Source organism: Bufo bufo, chromosome 1, assembly GCF_905171765.1.
Source record: "Bufo bufo chromosome 1, aBufBuf1.1, whole genome shotgun sequence".
Taxonomy (NCBI): domain Eukaryota; kingdom Metazoa; phylum Chordata; class Amphibia; order Anura; family Bufonidae; genus Bufo; species Bufo bufo.
Window position 1 is genome coordinate 46,499,868 of NC_053389.1, and position 26,821 is coordinate 46,526,688.

Sequence of the window (26,821 nt, forward strand, 5' to 3'; positions counted from 1 at the left end):
ACAGAGGATCCCCATGATGCATGTGGTATGTGACACACATTTATTCTCGTTGTTTTTCTGCAGGTGTGTGAAGTCCTCTTCTCTCGAGCACTGAAGTATGACGACTTATACACTGCCCTCATTTCTTTACTGGCAGCTGGATCCCAGCTCGACACAGTACGGAGGAATGAGAACAAAAGCATCACAGCCCTGGTGAGTGCCCTGTCAGCACTGGTCAGAGAGCAGAGGTTTCTCCATCCCATCAGCTTATAACGTGCCTTTCTTTTCTTATCAGGAGGCTTGTTCCCTTCAGTATCACTTCCTTATACTGTGGAGGATTCTGGGAATTTTACCACCTTCCAAGCACTACATGAATCAGCTATCACAGAATGTGTCTGGACGTAGTGAATGTGAGATTCTTCACACCTTGCGTTGGGCATCTCGACTCCGAGTCCCATCATACCAGCTCTGGATAAAGGTGAGCAGCAAAGATTGGCCTTAGATGTAAAGGTCATCTTTTTTTTTTTTTATAATTGTATATTTAATATTATGTAAACAAAGATGAAAATACACTTTTACAGTAGAATAATGCACAGAAGTACAAAGTAAGGGTGATACACTAAATACATCACTTACATATTGAATGGGCATATGTAACACTTAATAATAGTCAGTGATTAAGAATGGAAGACAAATACAAAAATATATAACATGGACTAACGGAGACCGTGTCTATCTGAAATCGTTCTGAAGGGTCATCTTTTTATATGATTCTCTTCTGCTGTTTTTATTTAGGATCATCTTGTGAAACAAGGGATAAAACCAGATCAAGCGGCATCATTGACAGAGCAAACTTCAGCCAAATGCAACACTATTAAATATGATGTAGAAGTGGCTGAAGAGTACATCGCCCGGCAGGTGAGTTCCATTATTTGCGTTCCCATTTACTGCCATGACACTTCTTCTAGGTTAATGCAATTGATGATAAGCTTTTGTTGATTTCTTAATAATTCTTTGTTGTAGATCTTGACTTACTGCAGCTCTAATGGATATACCTTTGAACAGCTCCGTAAAGGGCCTAATCTGCAGTGCATTTACACATTAGATGCAATGATCTGCAAGGTGCAGGTGTCTCTGGATGAACATTTCTCTAAGCTGTCAGCAGAGACTGACCCTCAAAAGTCCTCACAAGTTGCCAAAAACCTCCTGCCAGCTGCCTTACAGCTCCTAGACATGTATGCATCTCTTACCCGCTGTTACTTGCTCCGAAGCCTACCTGAGGAAGGTATAGAGGAGAAGAAGCTGCAGGGCTACGCAGCAGTGCTTGCAATTGGTTCTTCCCGTTGCAAAGCGAACACCCTAGGTAAGGAAATCAGAGGTCTTAAAGGGATTGTGCAAGAGGGGGGGGGGGTTGGCAAACTCCTCTTGACTTGGCCGGACCTGTAAATGGAAGCTTACTTACCTGCTTGTTGTCGCTGGCTCCCCGCACCTCCTCCCGGGCTGCGATGCTCCGCTGGGCTCCCTTGCTGAAATTTCCTTTACAGATCCAGCTACGTAGGGGGGGGTGGGGTTTTGATAAAAATAAAAAAAGCATTCTATCACTATCTTTTCAATCTGGAACATTACAGCTTGGATCATTGAGTATGATCCACGGATTTGTCAACAGAAGCTAGTTGACCCTTCTAGGTAGCAAAATATAAAACGAGGGGAAACCAAAAAAACTTGTAAATGATGTGAACAAAAACATGAGGGTACAAAATATAACACCTCCAAAATCCGTTTCAGGGTAAGCATACTGCTTATGTACTTAGGTAGCCTGAAATGTAATTATACCTTTCTTGTGAAAATCAGTTCTTCTAATCCTGAGAAATGTTTCTTTTTGCAAATAAGATTTTGGATGCACCATCGCTCTGCCAGTACTGCCGCCCAGCGCCTCCCCTTTTGTTTGATTGACAGTCCCTGTCATGATGCCGCAGAAGCCAGGTGCACTACATGGAGCAGTCCTTACCATGGTGCACTGAAAATCTTCTTTGTATAAAAATATACATGTTCTCAGGATGAGAGCAAATTTTAGCAAGAAAGGTGTGTTATTTTTCAGGGCTACTACCTTACATCGTAGTAGGCCTACAGATTTTTGGAGGTGATAGACTACCTTTAAAATGCTACGTGTTACATCTGCTGAATATATAGCTAATCGTAATCAAAGGCGAAGCTTCAGTTTTACTCTTCCACGTTCTGCTGACCTATTTCTCCTGCTGAAAATCGCCCACTGTGTACACTTCTAGCGAATTACTGACCCCCTTCCTTTGAATACTAATGAATAATCTCTCCTCAGGTCCTGTCTTGATCCAGAATCTCCCTACTGCTGTGCAGACCTTGTGTGAGTCATGGAACAACATTCACACCAACGAATTCCCCAGTATTGGTTCATGGGTGAGTGGGTATTGATAAGAATATGGTTATGTAATACAGACAGTAGCATCTGTGATCATTGCCTATTTTGATTGTACAATGCAGTAACACGATACTGTTTAACTTTTTAGCGCAATGCCTTTGCCAATGATACTATTCCTTCAGAAAGCTACATTGGAGCTGTTCAGGCTGCCCACCTCGGCACTTTGTGTAGCCCCAGTTTGTCTCTCGCAGCTTCCCTCAAGCACGTTCTTCTCTCCCTGGTGCGACTAACAGGAGACCTCATAGTGTAAGTTCTTCTGCAGTTCACAAAGTAAAGTGTTTTTTATTTTTTATTTTATCCATTTGGTAGATATTAATATAAATTATTATTTATCGATACAGATGGTGCCCAGAAAATCAGAATTCTCACCAGTTAATCCAGTCGCTGCTTCCTCTTCTTCTGGAGAGCAGCACTGAGAGTGTGGCTGAACTATGCAGCACATCGCTGGAGAGAGTGCTTGGGCCGGCAGAGTCTGATGAGTTCTTGTCTCGGATGTATGAGAAGCTGATCACTGGCTGTTACAATATCCTTGCTTACCATTCTGACCCAAGCTGGTAGGTACCTACATGACGATACTATCTTTGAAGAGTAAATGTACTTTGTGGAAGTTTTTGATATGTCATGTTGACTTATCAAATGTTTTGATTGGTAGGGCTTTCAAATGCTGAGACACTTTGCTGCTGCTGTAGACAGACAGAAATTGGCCTCATACTTTCTGCTGAATTTAGCACAAGGAGAGACAGTGTTTAGCTGAGTGCTTCTAAATCCTCATTATAGCAGTGAGCAGGGGGCTCAGCACTCAGCCCCCCATCACTATAACACATCAAAAGATTTTACAAAGTGCAGTTACTCTTTAAATAAGCCCTGATACATCTTACATGCTGTCTTCTTTTTTTTTTTTTTTTATAAATATTTCTTTATTTTATTTTCCGTAATACAATTAATTGTAACAATCTTTTCATTTCATAACATTGTAATTATCATTTCTAAAACATTTTTTTTTTGCCCCCCCCCCCTCCCTCCACCCTGAATCTTTTCCCACATGGTAGAGAAAAATAAAATAAATAAAAATAAATTCCTCCTCTCCCTCTCCAACTCCCCCACACCACCAGCGCACCTCGTGCCGTTTTCACATATGGAGATCACTTTATTAACTAGGGTTGTCCCGATACCACTTTTTTGGGACCGAGTACAAGTACCGATACTTTTTTTCAAGTAGTCACCGATACCGATACTTTTTTTAAATGTCATGTGACCGTTTTGGGGGATCTGTGGATCTGTGGATGACGCACTGTCATGTGGGGGATCTGTGGATGGCACTGTTATGGGGGACCTGTGGATGGCACTGTTATGGGGGGATCTGTGGATGGCACTGTTATGGGGGATCTGTGGATGGCACTGTTATGGGGGATCTGTGGATGGCACTGTTATGGGGGATCTGTGGATGGCACTGTTATGGGGGATCTGTGGATGGCACTGTTATGGGGGATCTGTGGATGGCACTGTTATGGGGGATCTGTGGATGGCACTGTTATGGGGATTTGTGGATGGCACTGTTATGGGGATCTGTGGATGGTACTGCTATGGGGTGGGATATCTGTGGATGGCATTGTTATGGGGGATCTGTGGATGGCACTGTTATGGGGGATCTGTGGATGGCACTGTTATGGGGGATCTGTGGATGGCACTGTTATGGGGGATCTGTGGATGGCACTGTTATGGGGGATCTGTGGATGGCACTGTTATGGGGGATCTGTGGATGGCACTGTTATGGGGGATCTGTGGATGGCACTGTTATGGGGGATCTGTGGATGGCACTGTTATGGGGGATCTGTGGATGGCACTGTTATGGGGGATCTGTGGATGGCACTGTTATGGGGATTTGTGGATGGCACTGTTATGGGGATTTGTGGATGGCACTGTTATGGGGATTTGTGGATGGTACTGCTATGGGGTGGGATATCTGTGGATGGCATTGTTATGGGGTGGGGGGATCTGAGGATGGCATTGTTATTTGGTGGGGGATCTGTGGATGGTGCTGTTATAGGGGATCTGTGGATGGAACTGTTATGGGGAGGATCTGTGGATGACACTGCTATATGTCATCCACAGATCCCCCTCATAACAGTGTCCCCCAATACACCGGGCCCCGCCGCTCACCGAAGTATTTATAAACGTTAATCCTTATCCTGTTATTAAGTTGAACTAACGCTGCCCTCTCCCATGTTCCCCTGTATCCCCCTGTATCCCCACAGCACTTAAGCTTCCATAGCAGGCAGAGCGGACGGCACCAGTAACGTCACTCACTGACGTCGCGCGTCTGCTCCGCCTGCTTCATTCATAAAGTGGGCGGAGCAGGCGCTCTACGTCAGTGAGTGACGTTACTGCTGCCGTCCGCTCTGCCTGCTATGGAAGCTTAAGTAAGTGCTGTGGGGATACAGGGGGATACAGGGGAACATGGGAGAGGGCAGCGTTAGTTCAACTTAATAACAGGATAAGGATTCACGTTTATAAATACTTTGGTGAGCGGCGGGGCCCGGTGTAAGAGTACAGTGACTGCACCGGGCCCCGCCCATAGTTACGGACTCCAGCCCCTCCTCTCTCCCGATGCTGCATCTTTGCCGGGCCGCAAAAATATTCATTGCGGGAAAAAAAAAAAGTATTCTATTTATGTATCGGGGCGGGGTATCGGCGACTGAGTACCGCCGAGAAAACTCGGAATCGGTCCCGATACCGATACTAGTATCGGTATCGGGACAACCCTATTATTAACCATTTCTGCCATATTCTAGTGAATTTCTGTTTTTTCTTAATATTTGCCAGATGGCAAGTGAGATTCTAGTGGACCTCTCCCATTCCCTGACCGTGGGCACAGCACTACCTCCCCAATGCCGAACAATGCATTTCCTTGCTTGAAACAAAAGTTTGGAGATGACTTCTCGATGTTGAGGGGTGTCAATTTTTTCCATCACCCCTAATATACATATCTCAAATTTCCTAGGGAATTTAATCCTGTGATATTGTTCTATCCTATCATTTACCTTTGCCCAAAACTCTTGGGTTTTTATACATAACCAAAGTATGTGAACATCGTCCACCCCAACTTCCCCACATTTTGGACAGCTAAAGATTTTAGGTTTATAGCACTTCATTAATATCCTTGGGGAATAATATAAGCGGTATAGTATATTGAAGTGAGTAATCCTATATGAAAAGTTCTTTGAAATCCTATTTTTTTTTTTTTCTTGTATAGCCATACCCCAAAACTCTTCTCGCTGAGAGCTTATATCATCTTTCCATTTGTGCATTAAACTAATACCTGCTCTCTTCTTAGTCTTTTGCTGTAATAAGCATTGATATATTTTAGATACTAATCTTCCCCCTGGTGTCAATTTAGAGATATTTACTAACGGCTGTGGAGAAATGTCAATTTGAGTATCTTTTCCTAGCACTGCTCGTAGTGCGTTTTTCAATTGAAGGTAATAGAACCTCAGGTCTATATTGCCGAATTCATGCTCCTTTTTAAGATCCTCATATAGTCTTGCATTCCCCTGTCTCCATACTTGCCCTAATTTATAAACTCCTTGTTTCCACCATATTTTCTGTTCAATTAGCTTGAGTTCTAAGAGTTGGGTATTCTCCCACAACAAAGTATCGGCATGGAGTCCGGTTTGATTCCATAATGCTCTTGCCTGCCTCTTACTACCCTGTTGTGTCAGAATACCCGCTTCTAGTATTTGGAAGATAGTACAGTTCTTTAGCCTAGGATTTATCCCTTCAATCATAGCCTTATATCTTAGCGTATTACTCCACGTTATCATGTTTTTTATATGTCCAGACATAAAGTAGAGTTCCAGGTCTGGCACTGATAATCCACCCTCCTTCTCGTGAATACACAATATTTCTGCTTTTATCCTTGGTTTTTTCCCTCTCCATATCAGATCCATTAAGAGACTGGCTAGTATTTTAAATATGTTTTTTGGGATTATTACAGGTGAATTCCATAGAATATAGTTCAGAGAGGGTAATAGACACATTTTTACCAGAGAAATGCGACCTGCCATCGAGACGTATAATCTTTTCCACACCTCCTATTTTTTTTCCTAATCTCTTGTATTTTAGGGATCACATTCAGTTTAACATATCCGTTGGGGTTTGGAGTTATTTGAATACCCAGATATTTGACGGGTTCCTCCATTCTCTTAATTTCCAGTGGTCCTGGTATAAAATTGTTCAAAAAAATCAATCTGGGCGCAGGCCGATTTAGACCAGTTTATACTTAACCCCGCATGTTTGCCATATTGATCAAATACCTGAAATTTTTTCGTAATGCTGTCTTCTTTAGTGGTCTGGATGAGTCCATCCTTGAGGAATGTCTGCAGTTTCTAGAGAAACAACTTGAGAGTAGCTTGGCTCGAAAAGCGATGGAGGAGTTCTTTACCGAGAGGTAAGTCATGATAGCGGGGTGTTATTAAAACTTTAGATTAGGGGATATACAACTTATTGTGTTTTTTTTTTTTTTCTCTCTTACTATAGAGGAGAGCTCGTGCAGATAATGATGGCAACTGCAAACGAGGCTCTTTCCGCCAAGTTCTGTAACAGAGTCCTAAAGTTGTTCACAAAACTTTTCCAGCTCGGTGAGTAGTGCTCTCAGTTGTATTGATTTCATATTGAGTTCAGATGGTCCCAGATGTGCTCTATATAATACATGGGCGATCCTCTTCTTTTGGAGAGTGACGATAGTTCTCTGCATGGACTAATACAGTAGGGATTCCGAACAGCTTCTTGGGTTATGTTCACTAGAAGGACATTTCCAAAGGGACTGTGTATTGAGTTTGCAGGTTTGAGACTCCTCTAAATGTGGAGTAGAAGGTGTACAAGATGGTTGTAGTTGTCAGACATAATGGTAAAGAAAGAAGGCGATAAGCCATTGCTAGAGGTATTTGGCAGCTGCTTATTGCCCTCTCCCCTTTCACTGACCATGCACACTCTGTTGGGGAGGGGGATCAGAAGGAATAGCTGTCAGAAGTATGTGTTTAAAGATTTGGCCCTTGAGCAATATACATGAGCGGGTATTTTCCCATCTTTAGAAATGTGGCAAGAGATAGGGGGCACTCAACTACCTGATACCAGAAGGACAAGAGTCTTATGAACAGTATATAACAAATATTTATTGAGGCTAGTAGTGGAGGAATCCACCTCAAAAGGTGACCAAAATCAACATATAGACAATTCAGTATTAAAAAGCATCACACTGGATGGCGCCAATGAAACAAAAAAAAAAAATATATATATAAAATTAAATTAAAATGTCACTGGATGTTCCTGATGGTATATAATGTATATGGGAACCCGATCGTTGGAGCTCAAGGGCTCTTGTTTGGGACAAATGAATCTATATAGGTCCACAATGCCGTGATCGGTAAGAACTCCAGATGGTTTGGATATCCAAATAAAACAACAATCTCTCATGTGAGTTAGCTGATGACGGAAAGGGTTACTTTGTGCCATGAGTACTTTACCCCTCCAGAAGGCGTTTGATCCAATTGTGGTTCACTTGGATGATCCGGTCTGCGTGCGATCGGATGCCAAGTGTATCAAGGACCTTCTATCTTGTTCCACGTGATCCCTGGTCATGTGATCGAAGGATGTCCACGTGATCGGAGGGGAGAGCTCAGGAGGCTGGATTGGCTGAGATGGTTTCACTAGTTAGGCGCACCCCGTTGAACTGGAAATAACGTGAAGCTGGTATTTGAAGTACTGGTAGCCACAAATAGTATGTGGGATCCCTTGAATGCTGCTTAAAACCAAACGCGTTTCGGGGTCTTTATCAGCCTGTAACATTTTTCCTCTTTACACTCAACAGCTGAGAAAAATCCAAGTCCCAGTCTCTTGCATCTGTGTGGCACACTGGCACAGCTTGCCTGTGTGGAGCCGACACAGCTACAGTCTTGGCTGGTCCGTATGACGACTCCACCTCCCAAAGATTCCGACCAGACTGAAATTGTCCAGGAAAACCGACAGCTACTCCAGCTACTTACTGCATATATTGTACGAGAGAACAGGTGAGTCTCACATTCTCCATTGCTTCATCTTCTGTATCTTCCAACTGATCTTTTATTGATTGATATTTTTTGTTTGTGTCTTGCAGCCAAGTTGGGGAAGGTGTGTGTACAGTGCTTCTAAGCACCCTTATCCCAATGGCCACAGAGCTTTTGGCTAATGGGGATGGGTCTGGCTTTCCAGAACTCATGGTGGTAATGGCCACTTTAGCAAGCTCAGGACAGGGTGCTGGACATTTACAGCTGCACTGTGCAGCAATGGATTGGCTGGCAAGATGGTGAGTCTAATCTATTTTCTATAGTCGTAAAGAGGACCTTTCACCGCTCCTGACATGTCTGTTATCAAAGCTTCATGCATTCCCCGTGTGATAACAATTCTGGAACATCGATTCTCATGTCTGTATGTTGTCCCATTCCTCTGTTATTTCTACTAGAAGTTATGAATGAATTGCTAAAAGTCTGCAGTAAGGGTACAGAGGGGTGCTAACCAGTTGGGGATGTGTCCCTGCACAGACTCACTCTATCCAATCAGTGCTGACATTTTCAGACTGTGCAGATACACGCCCCCAACTGGTTACCTCCCCTCTGTACCCTTACTGAAGGCTAATAGCAATTATTCATAAATTCTAGTGGAAATAATAGAGGAATGGCACAACACAGAGCCATAAGAGTAGATGTTCCAGAATTGCTATTACATAGGGAATGCATGAAGCCATTAAAACAGCTGTGTTAGGAGTGGTGAAAGGTCCTCTTTAAAGCCGTTATCCAGGATAGTATAGACCCAGGATATGCCATCAGTATCTGATTGGCAGAGGCACAGGGTGTCAGACCTCTGCCAATCAGCTGTCTCAGAGTATTTCTGACTGAAGTCAGTGCTGCAGTGTTGCTTCTAGGGATCGACCGATTATCGGAAGTACCAATATTATCGGCCAATATTCAGGATTTTGTACATTATCGGTATCTAACCTTGCTGATATATCGATAATGCGTATAAAGCGAATACTAGTGAGCGCTTCCATTATGAAAGCGTGCATTAGTATGCATCGGGTGCCGGGAGCGGGGAAGAAGCACAGCAAGCACTTCCGATACTCGCCCTCCCTTGTCGTCTTTGATGGGGTCCGTGCCGCACTGTCCTGACCCAGTACAGCGTCAGGACGTAGTGCGCGCACTATGACCTGACGCTGCAAGCTGTCAGGTGACAGTGCAGCGTGGGCCGGAGAACACAGGGGAGCGAGACGCCAGACCCGGAGATGAAGAGGTGCCGCGGCGCAGGAGAGGTGAGGAGTTTTTAATTTTATTAATCTGAGGTCTGATAGGGTTTAATACAGGTCTGATAGGGTTTAATAAAGGGCTGATCTGAGGTCTAAAATAAAGTTAATATTAAGAGTTGCCGCAGAGGTGAGGAGTTTTTTATTTTATTAATCTGAGGTCTGATAGGGGTTAATAAAGTCAGTGAGGAGGGGGGATGGTGTCGAAATTGGCATTTGGCACTAGTATATTATAAATGTAAATTATAAATTGACTACAAACTAAGGGCTTTATTAATTTATAATTTACATTTATAATATACTAGTGCCAAATGCCCATTTCCACCACCTCAGTGACTACCAACTAATATATATTATGAGATATAAAATATCAGTATAAATCATCGGCTATCTGCCCGAAAGTTCACAGATTATCGGTATCTGCTCTAAAAAATCAATATCAGTCGATCCCTAGTTGCTCCTATTTACTTCAGAGCAGTGACCAGTTCCATCACTGCACAATGAACAGAGCTGTGCAGTTTCTCTGCCAGAACCACTTTCAAACAGCTGATTGGTGAGGGAGCCATCCGTGGCAAAGGAAAGAAAACACCTTTAAACAAAATGTGGTTAGAACATATGCACAGAAGCTTCCAAGAAGCTGCCTTCCAGCCGTGGACTGGAGGTGGGACGTCCAATCTGTAGTCACGTTCACCACTGCAGCCATTCACTGGCCTCAAAAGTGGTGTTCCCAAGCAGCACATAACCAATGAAGCCAGTCAATGACTTCAGCGGTGCATGCGACGACATACAGGACGTCACATTTCTGGTCCACAGTCAATCAGTGCTGGAACGGAGCTGCTTAGAAGGGGTGGATGAACAAGCCCTTTAAGATTCTATCATGAATACCATGCAACATGTGAACCATCTGTCTTTCTCGCCCATATTCATTGGGGGACACAGAAACCGTGGTATAGCTATGTCCTCTAGGAGGCGCTGACACTAGTAAAAGCTGTTAGATCCTCCCCTGGCAGCTATACCCCCTCCAGCCTGGAGAGAGAGCTTCAGTTTTTTTCTAGTGTCAATAGGAGGCAAGACCTCCCTGCTCTGGGAATCAGGGAATCTCCTGAAGATTTTTTATTTTAGTTATTTTTATTTTTTTTCCTTTTTCAGATGGGACAACAGTGGACGCCTCGCCTCCCTGTTCTCCCGGGGTCGAGTTGCGCCAGTGCCGGTCACCCGCACTGCTGCCTCCCCCACAGAAGACAAGGTGGACCAGGGCAGCCTCGCTCCCCTGCATCCCGCCAGCCAAGGGGTCACCCATCCAAGCCCCCCTTTTCCAGCGTCCTGCCACTACGGTGCCAGTAGCTGAAGGGGTGACCCTGCTGGACCAGAGGAGGTGTGAAGATGGTGGCAAGTCAGAAGATGAGATGAGTACACGGGACTAGGTAAGTATGTCCATTCTGACATGGGTTAACCCTCCTGGATCGTCTGGTCTTATCCCTCCCTCCCTCCCTCTTGGTGGCAATAGATTCTACAGGCACAGGGTTTTTAGCAAGCCCAGCAACTCACTCCCCCTCTGGTTTTAACCCCTGGCACAGGTGCTCATTGTTGTCCTCCAGGCGGGACAACTGCACATAAGGGGTTAATACGGGCATCGCGCTTTGGCTCTCCAAATTGCAGGAACATGCTGAGAAGGGAGCTCAGAAGGCTCCCGATCTCTTCCTGGGGCCGTCATCTTCCGCCATTATGCACCCCTTTTGGAGCGCACGCCGAATGCGCTGCTCTGGAGGGGGTTAACCGCCATGCGATTTGCCCGCCCACGCTGTGTCCGCTTGCCCACAGGATGGAGATGGCGCTTCCACCTCCACAGGAATCTTCCTGAGCGGCACCTAGCACATTGCCACCCCTTTCGGGAGCGGACGCCGGCGCGCCGCTCCAGAGGGGTTTAACTGCCATGTGTTCGGTGTTCCGGCCGCGATGTTGTTTGTCCAGCCCGCACTGGTGTCCGCAGGGGCTAGCAATGCCCTAATCGGCTGTGCGCAGGGGCTCGGTTCGCAAACTTCGTCCCCTGGGGGGGCACTCTGGCGCAAATTCTTCCCGCCCTGCTTCCCCTCCCCCAGAAGGGGTCCTAAAAAATGGCCTTAACCCTTTCATGCACAGCCACCTCTTTAGGCCGGCATATCTGGGGATCCATCCCTGTGCACGCTGGTAATGCAGAGGATTTTAACCCTTTCCTGCCTCTTGTGCGCTTGAGGCCGGCATCGTATTTTAAAAAAATAAAAAATGTGCGCCATACGGGTCACCCTCTTCAGCCCTCACTACCGCGGGACCAAACTGTCTTTGTGGTACCACACTGGGCCATGTCCTATCTCTGATAGGGAGGACCTCTCATATTCCCAATACATCCTCCAGGTCGTTTGGTTGATGATTCTCCACCTGCGCAATCCAGTGAAGGACCACTGCAGGATCCCAATTCGTCCTCTGGGGCCGTTTGGTTGATTCTCCACCTGTGCAATCCAGTGACGGACCACTGCAGGATCCCAATCCGTCCTCCGGGGCCGTTTGGTTGATGATTCTCCACCTGCGCAATCCAGTGACGGACCACTGCAGGATCCCAATCCGTCCTCCGGGGCCGTTTGGTTGATGATTCTCCACCTGTGCAATCCAGTGATGGACCACTGCAGGATCCCAATCCGTCCTCCAGGGCCGTTTGGTTGATGATTCTCCACCTGTGCAATCCAGTGATGGACCACTGCAGGATCCCAATCCGTTCTCCGGGGCCTTTTTGGTTGATAATTCTCCACCTGCTCAATATAGCGGAGAACCTCTGGAATTCCCGATCCACCCTCCAGGGTCGTTTGGTTGATAATTCTCTGCAGGATCCCCATCCGTCCTCCTGTGCCGTTTTGGTTGATGATTCTTCACCTGTGCAATCCAGTGACGGACCACTGCAGGATCCCAATCCGTCCTCCGGGGCCGTTTGGTTGATGATTCTCCACCTGCGCAATCCAGTGACTGACCACTGCAGGATCCCAATCCGTCCTCCGGGGCCGTTTGGTTGATAATTCTCTGCAGGATCCCAATCCGTCCTCCGGGGCCATTTGGTTGATGATTCTCCACCTGCGCAATCCAGTGACGGACCACTGCAGGATCCCAATCCGTTCTCCGGGGCCGTTTTGGTGATAATTCTCCACCTGCTCAATATAGCGGAGAACCTCTGGAATTCCCGATCCACCCTCCAGGGTCGTTTGATTGATAATTCTCCACCTTCGTACATCACGTGGAGGACAGCTGAAGCATTCCAAACCTACCTTCCGGGTCGTTTGGTTGCTAATTCTCCACCTGCGAAATTCAGCGTAGGATCTCTGCAGGATTCCCAATCCGTCCTCTGGGGCCGTTTGGTTGATAATTCTCCACCTGCGCCATACAGTGGATAACCTCTGGATTCCCAATCCACCCTCCTGGGGCGTTTGGTTGGTGATTCCCCACCTGCGCAATTCCAGTGGGAGGCAACTGGAACTTCCCAATCCACCATCTGGGGTAGTTTGGTTGATGATTCTCAACCGGCGCAATTTTATACAGGACCTCTGTTCCCATGCCACCCCCTGGGTGGTTTGGTTGCTAATCCCCCTCCTGCGCAGTCCGCATCTGCCAGGGGCGAGATTCTGAGGGGCAGACCTGCGCGCTAGCGGACCACAGCAGGTCATCTTCTCCTCGAACATCTCCTCCGGGGGGGGGGGGGGGGGGGGGCGGAGGAGAATCACTGATTCTCTTACTCTAGTGCTATATGAGTGCCGCCAGTGGATACGGTGGCTATGCTCATTGTATTCTTTTTGGTACTGGTTTTGGCCATTATTATAACTCCTTTGTCTTCTCAGGGGGCATACTAGCATCACTTGTGTCCTAGAGACTCCCATCTCCATGGGTCTTCATTGTTCCAGTCGGTCATGATATTGTCCGCATCAGTGGTAGTGCGTACACCATTACACATATATGGTGAGTACGCTCCAACGAGTCGAGTGCTTCACTGACCGTATTCTCTATCCACCACTCCTCCTTCTCTGGGAAAGTGGTTATGCTGGCGCTCTGGTAGCAGCTGCAGCGTGTTTTCCTCCACAGGTGCAGCCTTTCGCTAATGCTTGAGTTTGTGGTCGGTGCAGTGGGACATCCCCTCAGGTAGGGGCCCTACCCTGGCGCCAGCTTGGCAGTTGCTCCCGTTCAGCGCCTTTCCAGGTAGAGTTCTTAAGGTTGCTCTACTTAAACTGGGGCAGTACAGTACGTGGCTTCTACGGATAGTCTCAGGCCTCCCTCTCAGTTGTTTGCGCTGACTGGGCGAGCACTGGTTATTACTGTGGGAGCGGTATTGCATACCACTACATACTTGGGGTCTGTCTGTTTAGTTTTTTCGTCAGGTGATGGACTCTTCTGCAACTGAAATCCTTAGCTACTTCTTTATAGCTCCAGTCTCTACGGGAAATGGGCTTGGACCTAGCCTATTCTTCCCCTGTCCCTTGCCTCCTCTGGATCATGATTCATAGACACCCCGCATGCCTTGGTAGTTCCTATGTTACTACCTTCCCTCATCTGCATGGGGTATTCTTTTGGTGGCCTTCCATTCCAGACACTCTCCGGTCCCGACTGGTGGGGTGTGGCGCCCTCCACATCCCTCCTTCTATAGGGACTCCTTCCATTGGTCTGGGTGTGCTAACGGTATACTACACGAAAGTTTTCCACCTTCTCTTCCGAGCAGGAGTTCCAGAAACATACGACATGGATGCCCTGACATCTCCTTGGCGGGAGTTTCTCCCTCCTTACGTGTTTCTTCTCTCCTACCCAGGGTTCTACGGAGGATCAGATGGAGGGCATTCCGACAATTCCTAGTCGCTCCGGGTTGGCTTCGTCGTGCGTGCTACGCCGATCTCGTTCTCCTTCTAGGAGATGTCTCTTGTCACTGCCACTCAGAGACTACCTTCCTTTAGGCTCAGGTCTTACATTGGCATTTAGGGTCTTGGTTGACGGCGTGGCCTCCCCTGGTGCCCATGGAAACCTTCTTTCAGGGAGTGGCACATACGGTTCCTCCGTACCGTCCTTTACCGCCTTGGGATCTGAATATAGTTCTCTCAGAGTTCCAGTCTTATCCCTTTGAGCCCTTGGGGGGACATCTCTCTCTGGCTCCTGTCCTAGAAGGTAGTTTTTTTTCTTGTGGCCCTCATCCATCAGACGGGTGTTTCGAGTTGGGGGTGCTCTCTTGCAGAGAACCCTTCCTGGGTCTTCACAAGGATAAGGCGGTTCTCTGGGCCATTCCTTTTTTCTCCCGAAGGTGGTCTCTGTCTTCCACTTCATTGTAGGAATTGTCCTTCCTTCACTGTCCCTCTCCTTCACGCCCTAAGGCAGGGAGCTACGTCATTATTGGCAGCCTCCAGTCCCTTCCGGCGTACGGAACCCCCTTTTTTGTCATCCGGAGGTTCCACGGAAAGGATTGGCGGCCTCTGAGGGGCAATTGCATGATGGATTCGGTCTGCAAATGCCTTACCGTTCCGCCCTTAAGTGTAACGGCTCGCTCCCCTGAGCGGTGGACGCTTCTTGGGCTCTGAGTCATCGTGCCTCGGCTGCGCAGTTGTGTAGCGCGGCTTCCGGTCCTCCTCTACACACATTCAAAGATTTTTCCAGGTGCATTCTTATGCATCTGCGGCCGCTGCTTAGCCCACATGGTCTTGCAGGCGGCAGTTTCTTAGCTACCAGCAGGGACGCTTGCTTCCCATGGGTCTGTGGTTTTTCCCTCCCCGTGGACTGCTCTTGAACGTCCCACGGTTCCTGTGTCCCCCAATGAATATGGGTGAGAAAAGGAGATTTTTGTATAACTTACCAGTAAAATCTCTTTCTCGCTCTTCATTGGGGGACACAGCACCCACCCAGTATTGTTGTTCGTCCACAGTTTTGGCGGTTGCTGGTTAGAACCTAGTTTGGTTCTTGGCATTGTTGCTGTTCCACGTTTTTTTCGTTGGTTTACTTTCTTCTCACAAACTGAAGCTCTCTCTCCAGGCTGGAGGGGGTATAGCTGCCAGGGGAGGAGCTAACAGCTTTTACTAGTGTCAGCGCCTCCTAGAGGACATAGCTATACCCACGGTCTCTGTGTCCCCCAATGAAGAGCGAGAAAGAGATTTTACTGGTAAGTTATACAAAAATCTCCTTTTTCCAGCAAGAAATATCTGTCCCAGAAAAATGTTGTGGAAAAACTGAACAACAATGTGATGCAAGGAAAGGTGAGAATTGCGTGTGTTACTGTGGATTAATAAATGTCATATTGAAGAGACATATTTATAATCCCCCCCCCCTCCCCCGTTTCCTTTTGATTTAGCATGTTACTATTCTGGAGTGCACATGTCATATAGTGTCATACTTAGCGGATGTTACTAATGCATTGAGTCACGGCGCTGGGCAAGGTCACTACCATCTACCTGTGGATGGAGAAGAGCGAGCAATCGAGGTGGACTCCGACTGGGTGGAAGAGCTGGCTGTCGAAGAGGATGATTCTCAGGCTGAAGATTCTGTAAGTCTAATGAATTTAACTACTGTGGGTGGTATTGTATTAAAGCGTTTTTGTAACGTGATTACTAGAGAGGGATAAAATTGATTGACTGAACTCATGATTCTTCATCCTGGCATTTGACCTTGGGGTTGAGTGACGGAATTATAGTACCGTATTTTTTGCTATATAAGACACACCTGATAAGACGCACCCCTGGTTTTAGAGGAGGAAAATAAGAAAAATATATTTTTCATCAGACCTCATATCAAATCCTCAGATCAGACGCCCATAACAGGACATCACATTTGACACCCTTATCAGGACATCGGCCCACCATGTCAGACCTCAGATCACACCATGTCAGACCTCTGATCAGCCCACCATGTCAGACCTCTGATCAGCCCACCATGTCAGACCTCTGATCAGCCCACCATGTCAGACCTCTGATCAGCCCACCATGTCAGACCTCTGATCAGCCCACCATGTCAGACCTCTGATCAGCCCACCATGTCAGACCTCTGATCAGCCCACCATGTCAGACCTCTGATCAGCCCACCATGTCAGACCTCTGATCAGCCCACCATGTCAGACCTCTGATCAGCCCACCATGTCAGACCTCTGATCAGCCCACCATGTCAGACCTCTGATCAGCCCACCATGTCAGACCTCTGATCAGCCCACCATGTCAGACGTCTGATCAGCCCACCATGTCAGACCCTTCATGTCAGCCCACCATGTCAGACCCTTTATGTCAGACCCTTCATGTCAGCCCCTTCATGTCAGCCCCTTCATGTCAGCCCCTTCATGTCAGCCCCTTCATGTCAGCCCACCATGTCAGCCCCTTCATGTCAGCCCACCATGTCAGCCCCTTCATGTCAGACCCTTCATGTCAGACCCTTTATGTCAGACCCTTCATGTCAGACCCTTCATGTCAGCCCCTTCATGTCAGCCCCTTCATGTCAGCCCCTTCATGTCAGCCCACCATGTCAGCCCCTTCATGTCAGCCCACCATGTCAGCCCCTTCATGTCAGCCCCTTCATGTCAGCCCCTTCATGTCAGACCCTTTATGTCAGACCCTTTATGTCAGACCCTTTATGTCAGACCCTTTATGTCAGACCCTTTATGTCAGACCCTTCATGTCAGACCCTTCATATCAGCCCACCATGTCAGACCCTTCATGTCAGCCCACAAATCAGATTAAAATAAAAAAAACTCCCCTCACCTATCCTGCTCTGCAGCTCCTCTCCACCTCCGGCAGAAGTCGCACTTCCCGACCTGCGCTGCTCTGTCACCTGACAAACGCTTGCGGCGCTTCGCTCCCAGCACCCAATGGATACTATTCTCTTTATAAGACGCACAGCCATTTTCCCCCCACTTGGTAGGGGGGGGGGCAGGGGTGCGTCTTATAAAGCGAAAAATACTGTATATATGCTCTGGATTAAAGTGAGCATATAAAATATTGACTTCTGGATGTATATTTTAACCTAGGATGAAGATTCGCTTTGTAACAAGCTCTGTACATTCACAATCACTCAGAAAGAATTCATGAATCAGCACTGGTGAGTCTGATATTCCCTATGATGTATTATTGACATGAACATATGAATGTTTCTGCATGTTATTATGTCTCCCAGTAGATCTTAAAGGAGTACTCCTAACTTGGAAATTTCTGGCATATATATATATATATATATATATATATATATATATATATATATATATATATATATATATAGGGTATGCCATAAATGTTTGACAGGTGCAGGTAGAGATTCGACCTACATCTGTGTGGAAAAAATAAACCCTCCAACCTGCTTCTTTTGAGGGCTGCATCCAGGCGGAGAATGAATGAAGCGGTGGCTGCCTGTGTGTGCGCCTCTCTCCATTCTCTGCTCTGGGAGTTATGGAAACAGTCAAGCAAGCGTGGGATGTTTCCATTTCTTAGCAGAAGATTAGTCATGTAGTGAGCAGCTGTACTAATGCAAAGTTTATATTTCTCAGGTATCACTGTCACACCTGTAAGATGGTGGATGGGGTCGGTGTATGCACGGTCTGTGCCAAGGTCTGCCATAAGGACCATGAAATTTCTTACGCAAAGTATGGCTCTTTTTTCTGTGATTGTGGAGCTAAGGAAGATGGCAGCTGTATGGTGAGTCCGTGTCTCTACTATTCACTGGGTTACCAGTGTCTGTTTTGTATATCTGATACTTCACGTTATTTTCTTTTTCTTTATATAAATTTAATTTTTTTTATAGTATGTCCACTTTCTGGGGGGAGATTTATCAAAACTGGTGCAAATTATACTGATTTAGTTGCCCCTAGCAACCAACAAAATTAAAAGGTTATTCCCATCTTGGACTTTGAGGGCATATTGCTAGGATATGCACCAAATGTCTGATAGCTGCGGGTCCCACCCATGAATTTCTATGGGACTGCTGAAAATAGCCGACTGCTGCCTCGGCTATTTCCGTAAGCCCCATAGAAGTAAATGAAGGGCGGCTGTGCATGTGCAGTGTGCCTTCCTGCACTTTGCGGGCTCTGTTCTAAGGATAGATGCAGGACCACACCTATCAGACATTGGGGGCATAACCAAGCGATAAGCTCCCAATTTCCAAGATGAGAATGCCCCTTTGAACCTTTAATTTTCCAAAGGAGCTCTGAAAAGTGAAAGGTGGGATCTGATTTGTTGCGGTGGGCAATTAAAAGGGATTTCCCATCACAGACAATGGGGGCATATCGCTAGGACTTCTGGGACTCACACCTACACTGGGAAAGGTGGTGGAGGGCGCACTGCGCATGCGCAGCTGTACTCCATTCGTTTCTATGGGGCAGCCGGCTATTTCCATTGGCCGGATAGAAATGAATGGGAGCGGTGGCCGCGCAATTGCGGTGCGCTCCCATTCACTTGTATGGGGAGAGCGCCTAGGGTCCTCCAGCCACCACTCTCCCAGTTCCGTTCTCGGCGAAGGTGCAGCACCTGCACCGATCAGACAATGGGGGCATATCCTAGCGATATTCCCCCATTGTCTGTGATGGGAATACCCCTTTAAGTCAGTTTACTTTGCAACAGTTTTGATAAATCTCCCTCAATATGCTGCAAATATGTGCAGTTTGGAAAACTCCTTTAGCCAAATTTCTTGATGAAATGCAGTTACAGTTGCAGTTACAATTTGCATAATCTTAACCCTACTCCTTTAGGCCTTGGTTAAAAGAACCCCAAGCAGTGGCATAGGATCCACTATGAAAGAATCGGCCTTCCAGAGTGAACCTCGTCTGCCAGAAAGTGCTATCCGACACCCTGGTTCTTCCCTCACAGACAAGGGGAAAGTGACAATCAGTGACGGAAAAGGGGACGATGAGAAACCAAAAAGGAGCAGCTTGTGCCGTAACATTGAGGGCTGCCGAGAAGAGCTGGTGTGTCAGGTAAGTGGAATTTCACACAACTTGTCACATATCCCTAGCGGTGTCGAGGCCTGCGTATGGAATTAAAACGTCAATCACAGTTCTGTCCTATATGAACATCTGTCTTTTGCAGGCCAATGTTTCGTTTGCACCATTGATTCTGGATATGTTAAACTTCTTAATGAGCTCCATACGGAATAACTTCCAGCAGGCCTCTGCGGTGGGGAGCAGTAGTCGAGCTCAGCAGGCCCTGGACCAGCTGCACACTCTGGAGAAAAGTGTGGAAATGACCGACCAGCTCATGGTAAGCAAAATAGTCGTACATATTGACAGAGTGACCGAGATGTAGTCAGGTACACAAGTCCATTATATGCTGGTTTTTGTTTACCACAGGTCCCTACTTTGGGCTCGCAGGAAGGAGCATTTGAGAATGTGAGAATGAATTACAGCGGCGATCAGGGCCAAACCATCCGACAGCTAATCAGCGCTCACGTATTACGTAGAGTTGCCATGTGTGTGCTATCCTCTCCTCACGGCAGGAGGCAACATTTGGCCGTCAGCCATGAAAAGGGAAAGGTGAGCCCCAGTATTTATTTTACATGAGTGAACGGAGGGCAGTAGCTGCAGATGTTGGCAATGTAAAGGGTATCGCTGTGTCCGAAAGTGAACTACAACTAGATGTAGGTGAAAGGGCTTTCTTTCAAGTACATCTTTTAGCACCTCTAATATACTTTTGTGTTTCAAAATTTTCAACGTCTCTGCCCTCCTGTAAAGAGTCACCGATGAGGGGTTCTATGCCTTTACATTGATGCTCTATAACAAACCCTCAGGACAGGAGAGATTTTTGCTGCTCACAGAGTATTGTCTACACCAGGGATGCTCAACCTGTGGCCCTCCAGCTGTTGTAAAACTACAACTCCCGCGATGCCCTTCTGTAGGATGATAGCTGTAGGCTGTCAGGGAATGATGGGAGTTGTAGTTTTGCAAAAGCTGGAGGGCCGCAGGTTGAGCACGCCTGGTCTACACTGATTACTTGTAGCAAACTCTCAGCTGTGAGGATAGGTCTGTTTAGGTTGCTGTGGATTTCTCCCAGGCCTACCTTCTTTTAGATGTCCTCTCATTGTCCTCTTGTTCCAGTAGGGTTGTAAACAATCCAGCAGCTACTTCATAATTATTTCTCGCCCATATTCCTTGGGGGACACAGGAAACCATGGGTATAGCTCTGCTCCCTAGGAGGCGTGACACTAAGTGAAAGCTGTAAGCCCCTCCTCCATCAGCTATACCCTTCAGCCTGGAGAGAGAGACTACCAGTTTTTGCTTAGTGTCCAAGGAGGCAAGACACTCCCTGCTTAGGCAGGGTTGTTTTCCTATAATTTTTTATTTTTGCGTTATTTGTTGTTTTTAATTCGGTTTTTTTCTACTTACAGGGACAACAGAGGCGCACTAGACCCCTCTGTTTTCTCCCGGGGTTGAGTCGCGCCAGTGCCGGTAATACCGCACTGCCGCCTCCCCCACAGAAGACAAGGTGGACCAGGGCAGCCTCGCTCCCCTGCGTCCCGCCAGCTCAAGGGTCGCCCGCACGCCAAGTCCCTCCCCCGGCTTCCTGCCACTGCGGTGCCAGTGGCTGAAGGGGCGACCCTGCTGGATGGATTGAGGGCGAAGACAGCGTATGGTGAGAGTGGCTGCTCCAGCCTCCCCTTCCCTCCCTCCCACCGCTGCTACATCTCTCCGTGCCATCTACCCCCCCCCCCCCTTCCCTCCCCTCCCCCATGGGCATATCGGGGCCGGCAACTTTACCGGCCATCATTTGGGGGGGGACTTCGTTCTGGTGTTGCAGACCCAGGACAAGCTGGTTCTTAGGGGGGTGGCTACCATCTTCAACGGCAGGGCAGTCAGGGGGACGGCTGTATGAGGAGATTCAGGCGAGGGCCGCTTACTTGAACGGCACCTTTTCATGGCCGGCACTTCATCTACCTAGGGGGTTAAATCATTTTGCCGCGCGCGCGTGCGGCTCTGCTTCTCCTTCAGCGCGGCAAGGGGGGGGCGGAGCTTTCTACATGCGCTCCGCTACTTCCTGGTTCGTCGGGCTCCACATCTCAGGTGCTGCGTGGACCTCTCTCTCTCTCTGCCGTCCGATCCTGAAGCTATTCACCTCTGTGCCTGCCGCCTCTCCTCCACAGCCTCCCTTCAGTCTGCTGCCCTTGCTGTCTGCCGCTTGCATCATCTGGGTCTGGTAGGACTGTTAACCCCATCCGTGCCACCAGTACTGTTACTTGGGTGTGATCCCCGTTTTTTCACCTGGGGTCTCCCACTTTAAGTGCAACTTTTCTTCCACCATGTCAGACCCTTCTGCAGCTGCCAAGCCTTGGTACCATGCCTGTACCGCTTGTAGGGAAGCCTTTCCCCGGGGGCAGTCTGATCCGCACTGTCCTGCATGCCGAGCTCCACCGCAGCCTCAGTCGCCCGCTGTGTCGCTCCCTGCTTCCTCTGACCCGCCTGACTGGGCTAGATCCCTGTCCCAGGCCGTGGAAAGCCTCACTCAGGTCGTGGGCCGCCTAATAGACAGGCCGCCTACCCCGCAGGACGCCATTCTTACTGTCGCGCCCTCCGGGTCCATCGCTTCTGCCGCTGCGGCGGGTTCACCCTCTCTTAGTGACCCTTCCCGAGCTAGGCACTCTCAGAAGCGTTTTAGAGTAGAGCGAGCCTCCTCCTCGGATGCCTCCCTCTCCCCGCCACGCGTGCGCACTCAGACGAGCCTCTCCTCTCCAAAGGATTCGCTCTCTGAAGGTGAATTGGCGGTTTCAGATTTGGAAATGGACTCGGCCCTGCCGTCCAAGCTAGCCTCAGCGATGGGTCAGCTCATCTCTGATATTCGTGACACCTTTAAGGTGCAAGATGACCCCCCTAGCTCTGACGCAGCTAGCGTCTCCTTTATCAGACCCAGGCAGGCCTCAAAAGTTTTTCCAATCCACTCTGATTTCTCCTCCGTGGTGTCTAAGGCTTGGGCTCGCCCGGACGCCCGTTTTGTCAACCCCAAGAAGCTGGACATTTGCTATCCTTTTCCGGCCGATGTCGTGGCCACCTGGTCGTCCCCACCCAAGGTGGACCCCCCTGTGGCCCGTTTGTCAAAGAACACGGCCATCCCTGTTCCCGACGGGTCCTCTCTTCAGTCAGCGGAGGACCGTCGCATGGAGACCCTTTCCAAGGGCATTTTTGCTGCCTCCGGTTCTGCCCTCAGACCGGTTTTTTGCCTCTGCTTGGGCAGGTAAAGCAATCTCTGCTTGGGGTGCGCAGCTGGAACAGGAGTTGGACTCGGACGTCCCCATCCAGGACCTACGTTCCTTGGCCCAGCTTATTATTCGGGCCGGGAATTTTGTTTGTGAGGCCTCCCTTGATGCGGGAGCCCTTATTGCACGCTCCTCCGCCCTGGCGGTTTCCGTCAGGAGGGAGCTCTGGCTGAAGGTTTGGAAAGCGGACGCTGCCTCCAAACGTTCCTTGGCGGGGCTACCGTTTGCGGGTTCCCGCCTTTTCGGGGTCCGCCTAGACGAGCTTATTTCGGAGGCCACGGGTGGCAAAAGCACCCATCTTCCTCAACCCCAAGCCAGGGGCGCCCCCCGCGGACGCCCCGGTGCGTCTCGTTTTCGGTCCTCCCGCAGGAACTCTGGGGCTCCCCCCGCAGCTGCCGCTTCGGCCCCTCCCCAGGATAAGCGTAGGAAGCCGTTTTTTCGGGCGCAGCCCTCCTGGCGCAGGCCGCAGGCTGCCCGCACACCCGCAGCAAAGCAGTCCTCTGCCTGAAGGCGCGCCCCCACCCACCCGGGTGGGGGGCCGGCTCCTCCTTTTCAGGGACGTCTGGATGGCTCACGTCTCCGACGCCTGGGCTCTCGAAATTGTGTCCTCCGGATACAAAATCGAATTCGCGTCCTTCCCTCCAGATCGGTTCTTTCGCTCCCGCCCGCCGCGGGACCCGAAAAGCGCGGCTGCGTTCTCCGCGGCCGTTCAAGCCTTACTGGACAGAGGGGTGATTACCCCCGTTCCTCTAGAGGAAAGGTTCCAAGGGTTCTATTCGAACCTCTTTGTAGTTCCCAAGAAGGGAGGTTCGGTGCGGCCCATTTTGGACCTCAAAAAGCTCAACCGTTTTCTCCTCCTTCGACGGTTTCGGATGGAGTCCCTCCGTTCCGCGGTGGCTTCCCTGGAGCGGGGAGACTTCATGTCTTCCATCGATATACAGGATGCCTACCTCCATGTTCCGGTAGCCCGGTGTCACCATCGCTTCCTCCGATTCGCCGTGGGGGACCTCCACTTCCAATTTGTCGCCCTTCCCTTTGGGCTGGCAACAGCCCCCCGGGTGTTCACCAAGGTCCTGGCCCCGGTTTTGGCCTTACTCCGTTCCAGGGGTGTTTTTCTGCTACCGTACTTGGACGATATCCTCATCAAGGCTCCGTCCCTTTCTCAAGCGGTTGCCAGCGTGGATCTCACTCTAGAGACTCTGGCGAGGTTCGGTTGGGTCATCAACTTCCCCAAGTCCTCCCTTCCCCCCTCCAGACAACTGGTCTTCCTGGGAATGCTTTTAGACACGGGAGCGGCGGAGGTACGTCTTCCCTCGGAAAAACGACTGATCCTCCGTCGGGCGGTTCGGGGTCTCCTTCTCCACCGTCGACCGTCCTTCCGCTTCTGCATGCGGGTCTTGGGGCAGATGGTTGCCTGCTTCGAGGCGATCCCATTTGCGCAGTTTCACTCCCGCCCTCTCCAACGGGCGATCCTCTCCTCCTGGGACAAATCGCCGGAGTCTCTGGATCATCCCTTCCATCTATCGCCTCCGGTGCGGTCATCTCTCCGCTGGTGGTTACAGTCCCCTCTTCTGGGCAGGTCCTTTCTGCCACTCAACTGGTTGGTGGTTACAAACGATGCCAGTCTCTTGGGCTGGGGAGGCGTGTTTCCTCCCCGATCCGTCCAGGGCATTTGGTCTCCATCGGAGTCCAAACTCTCGATCAATGTCCTGGAGCTGAGAGCGGCCCTTCTGTCTCTGCGACACTGGACTCATCTGCTGAAGGGTCATCCAGTTCGTGTGCAATCGGACAACGCCACGGCCGTGGCATACATAAACCACCAGGGGGGCACTCGCAGCGCTGCAGCGATGCGGGAGGTCACCAGCATTCTCCGTTGGGCGGAAACCCACGTCCCGGCTCTATCGGCAATTTTTATTCCAGGGGTGGACAATTGGGCGGCGGACTTCCTCAGTCGCACCACTGTCGACCCCGGCGAGTGGTCTCTTCACCCGGAGGTATTCGAGGCCATTTGCCTTCGTTGGGGCATGCCGGACGTGGACCTCATGGCCTCCAAGTTCAATCACAAGGTCCCCGCCTATCTGTCCAGGGCCAGGGATCCGGGAGCTTGCGGAGCCGACGCCCTCGTTCGTCCTTGGCGAGGCTTCGCGCGTCCGTACATATTCCCTCCCATCCCACTCCTGCCCAAGGTCCTTCGGAAGATCGCGGCGGAGGGCGTCTCGGTGATTCTGGTCGCTCCGGACTGGCCCCGCCGGTCTTGGTATGCCGACCTCATGCTGCTCCTGGCAGATGCGCCCTGGCCGCTGCCCGCCAGGGAAGATCTTCTCTCTCAGGGACCGATCTTCCACCCGCGTTTAAGGTCCCTACGTTTGACGGCGTGGTTGTTGAGACCACCGTCTTGACACGTAGGGGTTTTTCTGCGGACGTCGTCCGCACCATGATCCGTGCCCGCAAGCCGTCCTCTTCTAGGATCTATTATAGGACCTGGAGGACCTATTTGGGGTTCTGTGCCGATCTGGGGATTCCTCCGCTCCGCTTTTTTCTCCCCACTGTTTTGTCCTTCCTGCAGGGCGGACTCGCCCAGGGTCTGGGTCTTAGTTCTTTGAAGGGTCAGGTGTCTGCGCTGTCCATTTTGTTTCAGCGCCCACTGGCCCCCCTTGGTCCTGTCAAGACCTTCCTTCAGGGCGTGGCTCACGCGGTTCCCCCGTACCGCCCTCCGGTACCGCCCTGGGACCTGAACCTGGTTCTCTCAGCGCTCCAGGCTTCTCCTTTCGAGCCTCTGCGGACGGTTTCCTTGCGACTTTTGTCCTGCAAGGTTATTTTCCTTGTGGCCGTCACCTCTCTTCGGAGGGTGTCCGAATTGGCTGCACTCTCCTGTCTGGAACCTTTCCTAGTGTTCCACCAGGACAAGGTGGTCCTTCGTCCGGTCCCTTCCTTCCTTCCTAAGGTGGTCTCCGCCTTTCATCTGAACGAGGACATCGTTCTCCCCTCTTTGTGTCCTTCCCCTTCCCACCCCCGGGAGAGGGAGCTTCATCGCCTGGACGTTGTCAGGGCGCTCAAGGTTTACCTGGAGGTAACCAGCTCTTTCAGGCGTACTGACTCGCTCTTTGTGGTTCCGGAGGGGTCGCGCAGAGGGATGGCGGCATCCAAAGTTGCTATCGCCCGTTTTGTCAAGATGGCTGTTACTGAGGCTTACCTCGCCAAGGGCAAGGTTCCGCCCCTCGGTGTTACCGCTCACTCCACTAGAGCGGTCGGGGCTTCCTGGGCTCAGAGGAATCGGGCTTCTACGGAGCAGATTTGCAAGGCGGCCACTTGGTCCTCCTTGCACACCTTCACCAAGTTCTACAGGGTGCATACTCATGCGTCGGCTGACGCTGCTTTAGGCCGTCTGGTGTTGCAGGCGGCAGTTGATTGATGCCTCCGGTGTTGGTCTAATTTGTTCTGGTCCCTCCCTTCTGGGACTGCTCTGGAACGTCCCATGGTTTCCTGTGTCCCCCAAGGAATATGGGCGAGAAAAGGAGACTTTTGTATTACTTACCAGTAAAGTCTCTTTCTCGCTCTTCCTTGGGGGACACAGCACCCGCCCTTCATTTGGGTTTACAGTTGTGGTTCCGGCTTGGTTGCCCCCGTTGGGGCTTGACAGTTCCTTTTTTTCCGGTTGGTGGTTATCTTTCACTACTTGGACACGCAACTGGTAGTCTCTCTCTCCAGGCTGAAGGGTATAGCTGATGGAGGAGGGGCTTACAGCTTTCACTTAGTGTCACGCCTCCTAGGGAGCAGAGCTATACCCATGGTTTCCTGTGTCCCCCAAGGAAGAGCGAGAAAGAGACTTTACTGGTAAGTAATACAAAAGTCTCCTTTTC

At 49.5% G+C, this 26,821-nt stretch overlaps 1 protein-coding gene across 16 annotated transcripts in view; it reads left to right on the forward strand.

Annotated features, from left to right (window-relative positions):
• UBR4 (ubiquitin protein ligase E3 component n-recognin 4) overlaps nt 1–26,821 on the forward strand; it is a 167,508-nt gene that overhangs the window by 52,401 nt on the left and 88,286 nt on the right. For all 16 annotated transcript variants that reach the window (XM_040422715.1, XM_040422731.1, XM_040422756.1 and 13 more), the window contains exons 22-39: nt 64–192; nt 275–457; nt 775–897; nt 1,003–1,342; nt 2,315–2,412; nt 2,523–2,680; nt 2,776–2,988; nt 6,780–6,881; nt 6,971–7,071; nt 8,301–8,499; nt 8,586–8,774; nt 15,943–16,006; nt 16,102–16,293; nt 17,761–17,831; nt 18,274–18,421; nt 19,471–19,695; nt 19,808–19,978; nt 20,068–20,250. In XM_040422715.1, the coding sequence (XP_040278649.1) occupies nt 64–192; nt 275–457; nt 775–897; nt 1,003–1,342; nt 2,315–2,412; nt 2,523–2,680; nt 2,776–2,988; nt 6,780–6,881; nt 6,971–7,071; nt 8,301–8,499; nt 8,586–8,774; nt 15,943–16,006; nt 16,102–16,293; nt 17,761–17,831; nt 18,274–18,421; nt 19,471–19,695; nt 19,808–19,978; nt 20,068–20,250 (2,889 nt within the window). The remainder of the gene's footprint in view (nt 1–63; nt 193–274; nt 458–774; nt 898–1,002; nt 1,343–2,314; nt 2,413–2,522; nt 2,681–2,775; nt 2,989–6,779; nt 6,882–6,970; nt 7,072–8,300; nt 8,500–8,585; nt 8,775–15,942; nt 16,007–16,101; nt 16,294–17,760; nt 17,832–18,273; nt 18,422–19,470; nt 19,696–19,807; nt 19,979–20,067; nt 20,251–26,821) is intronic.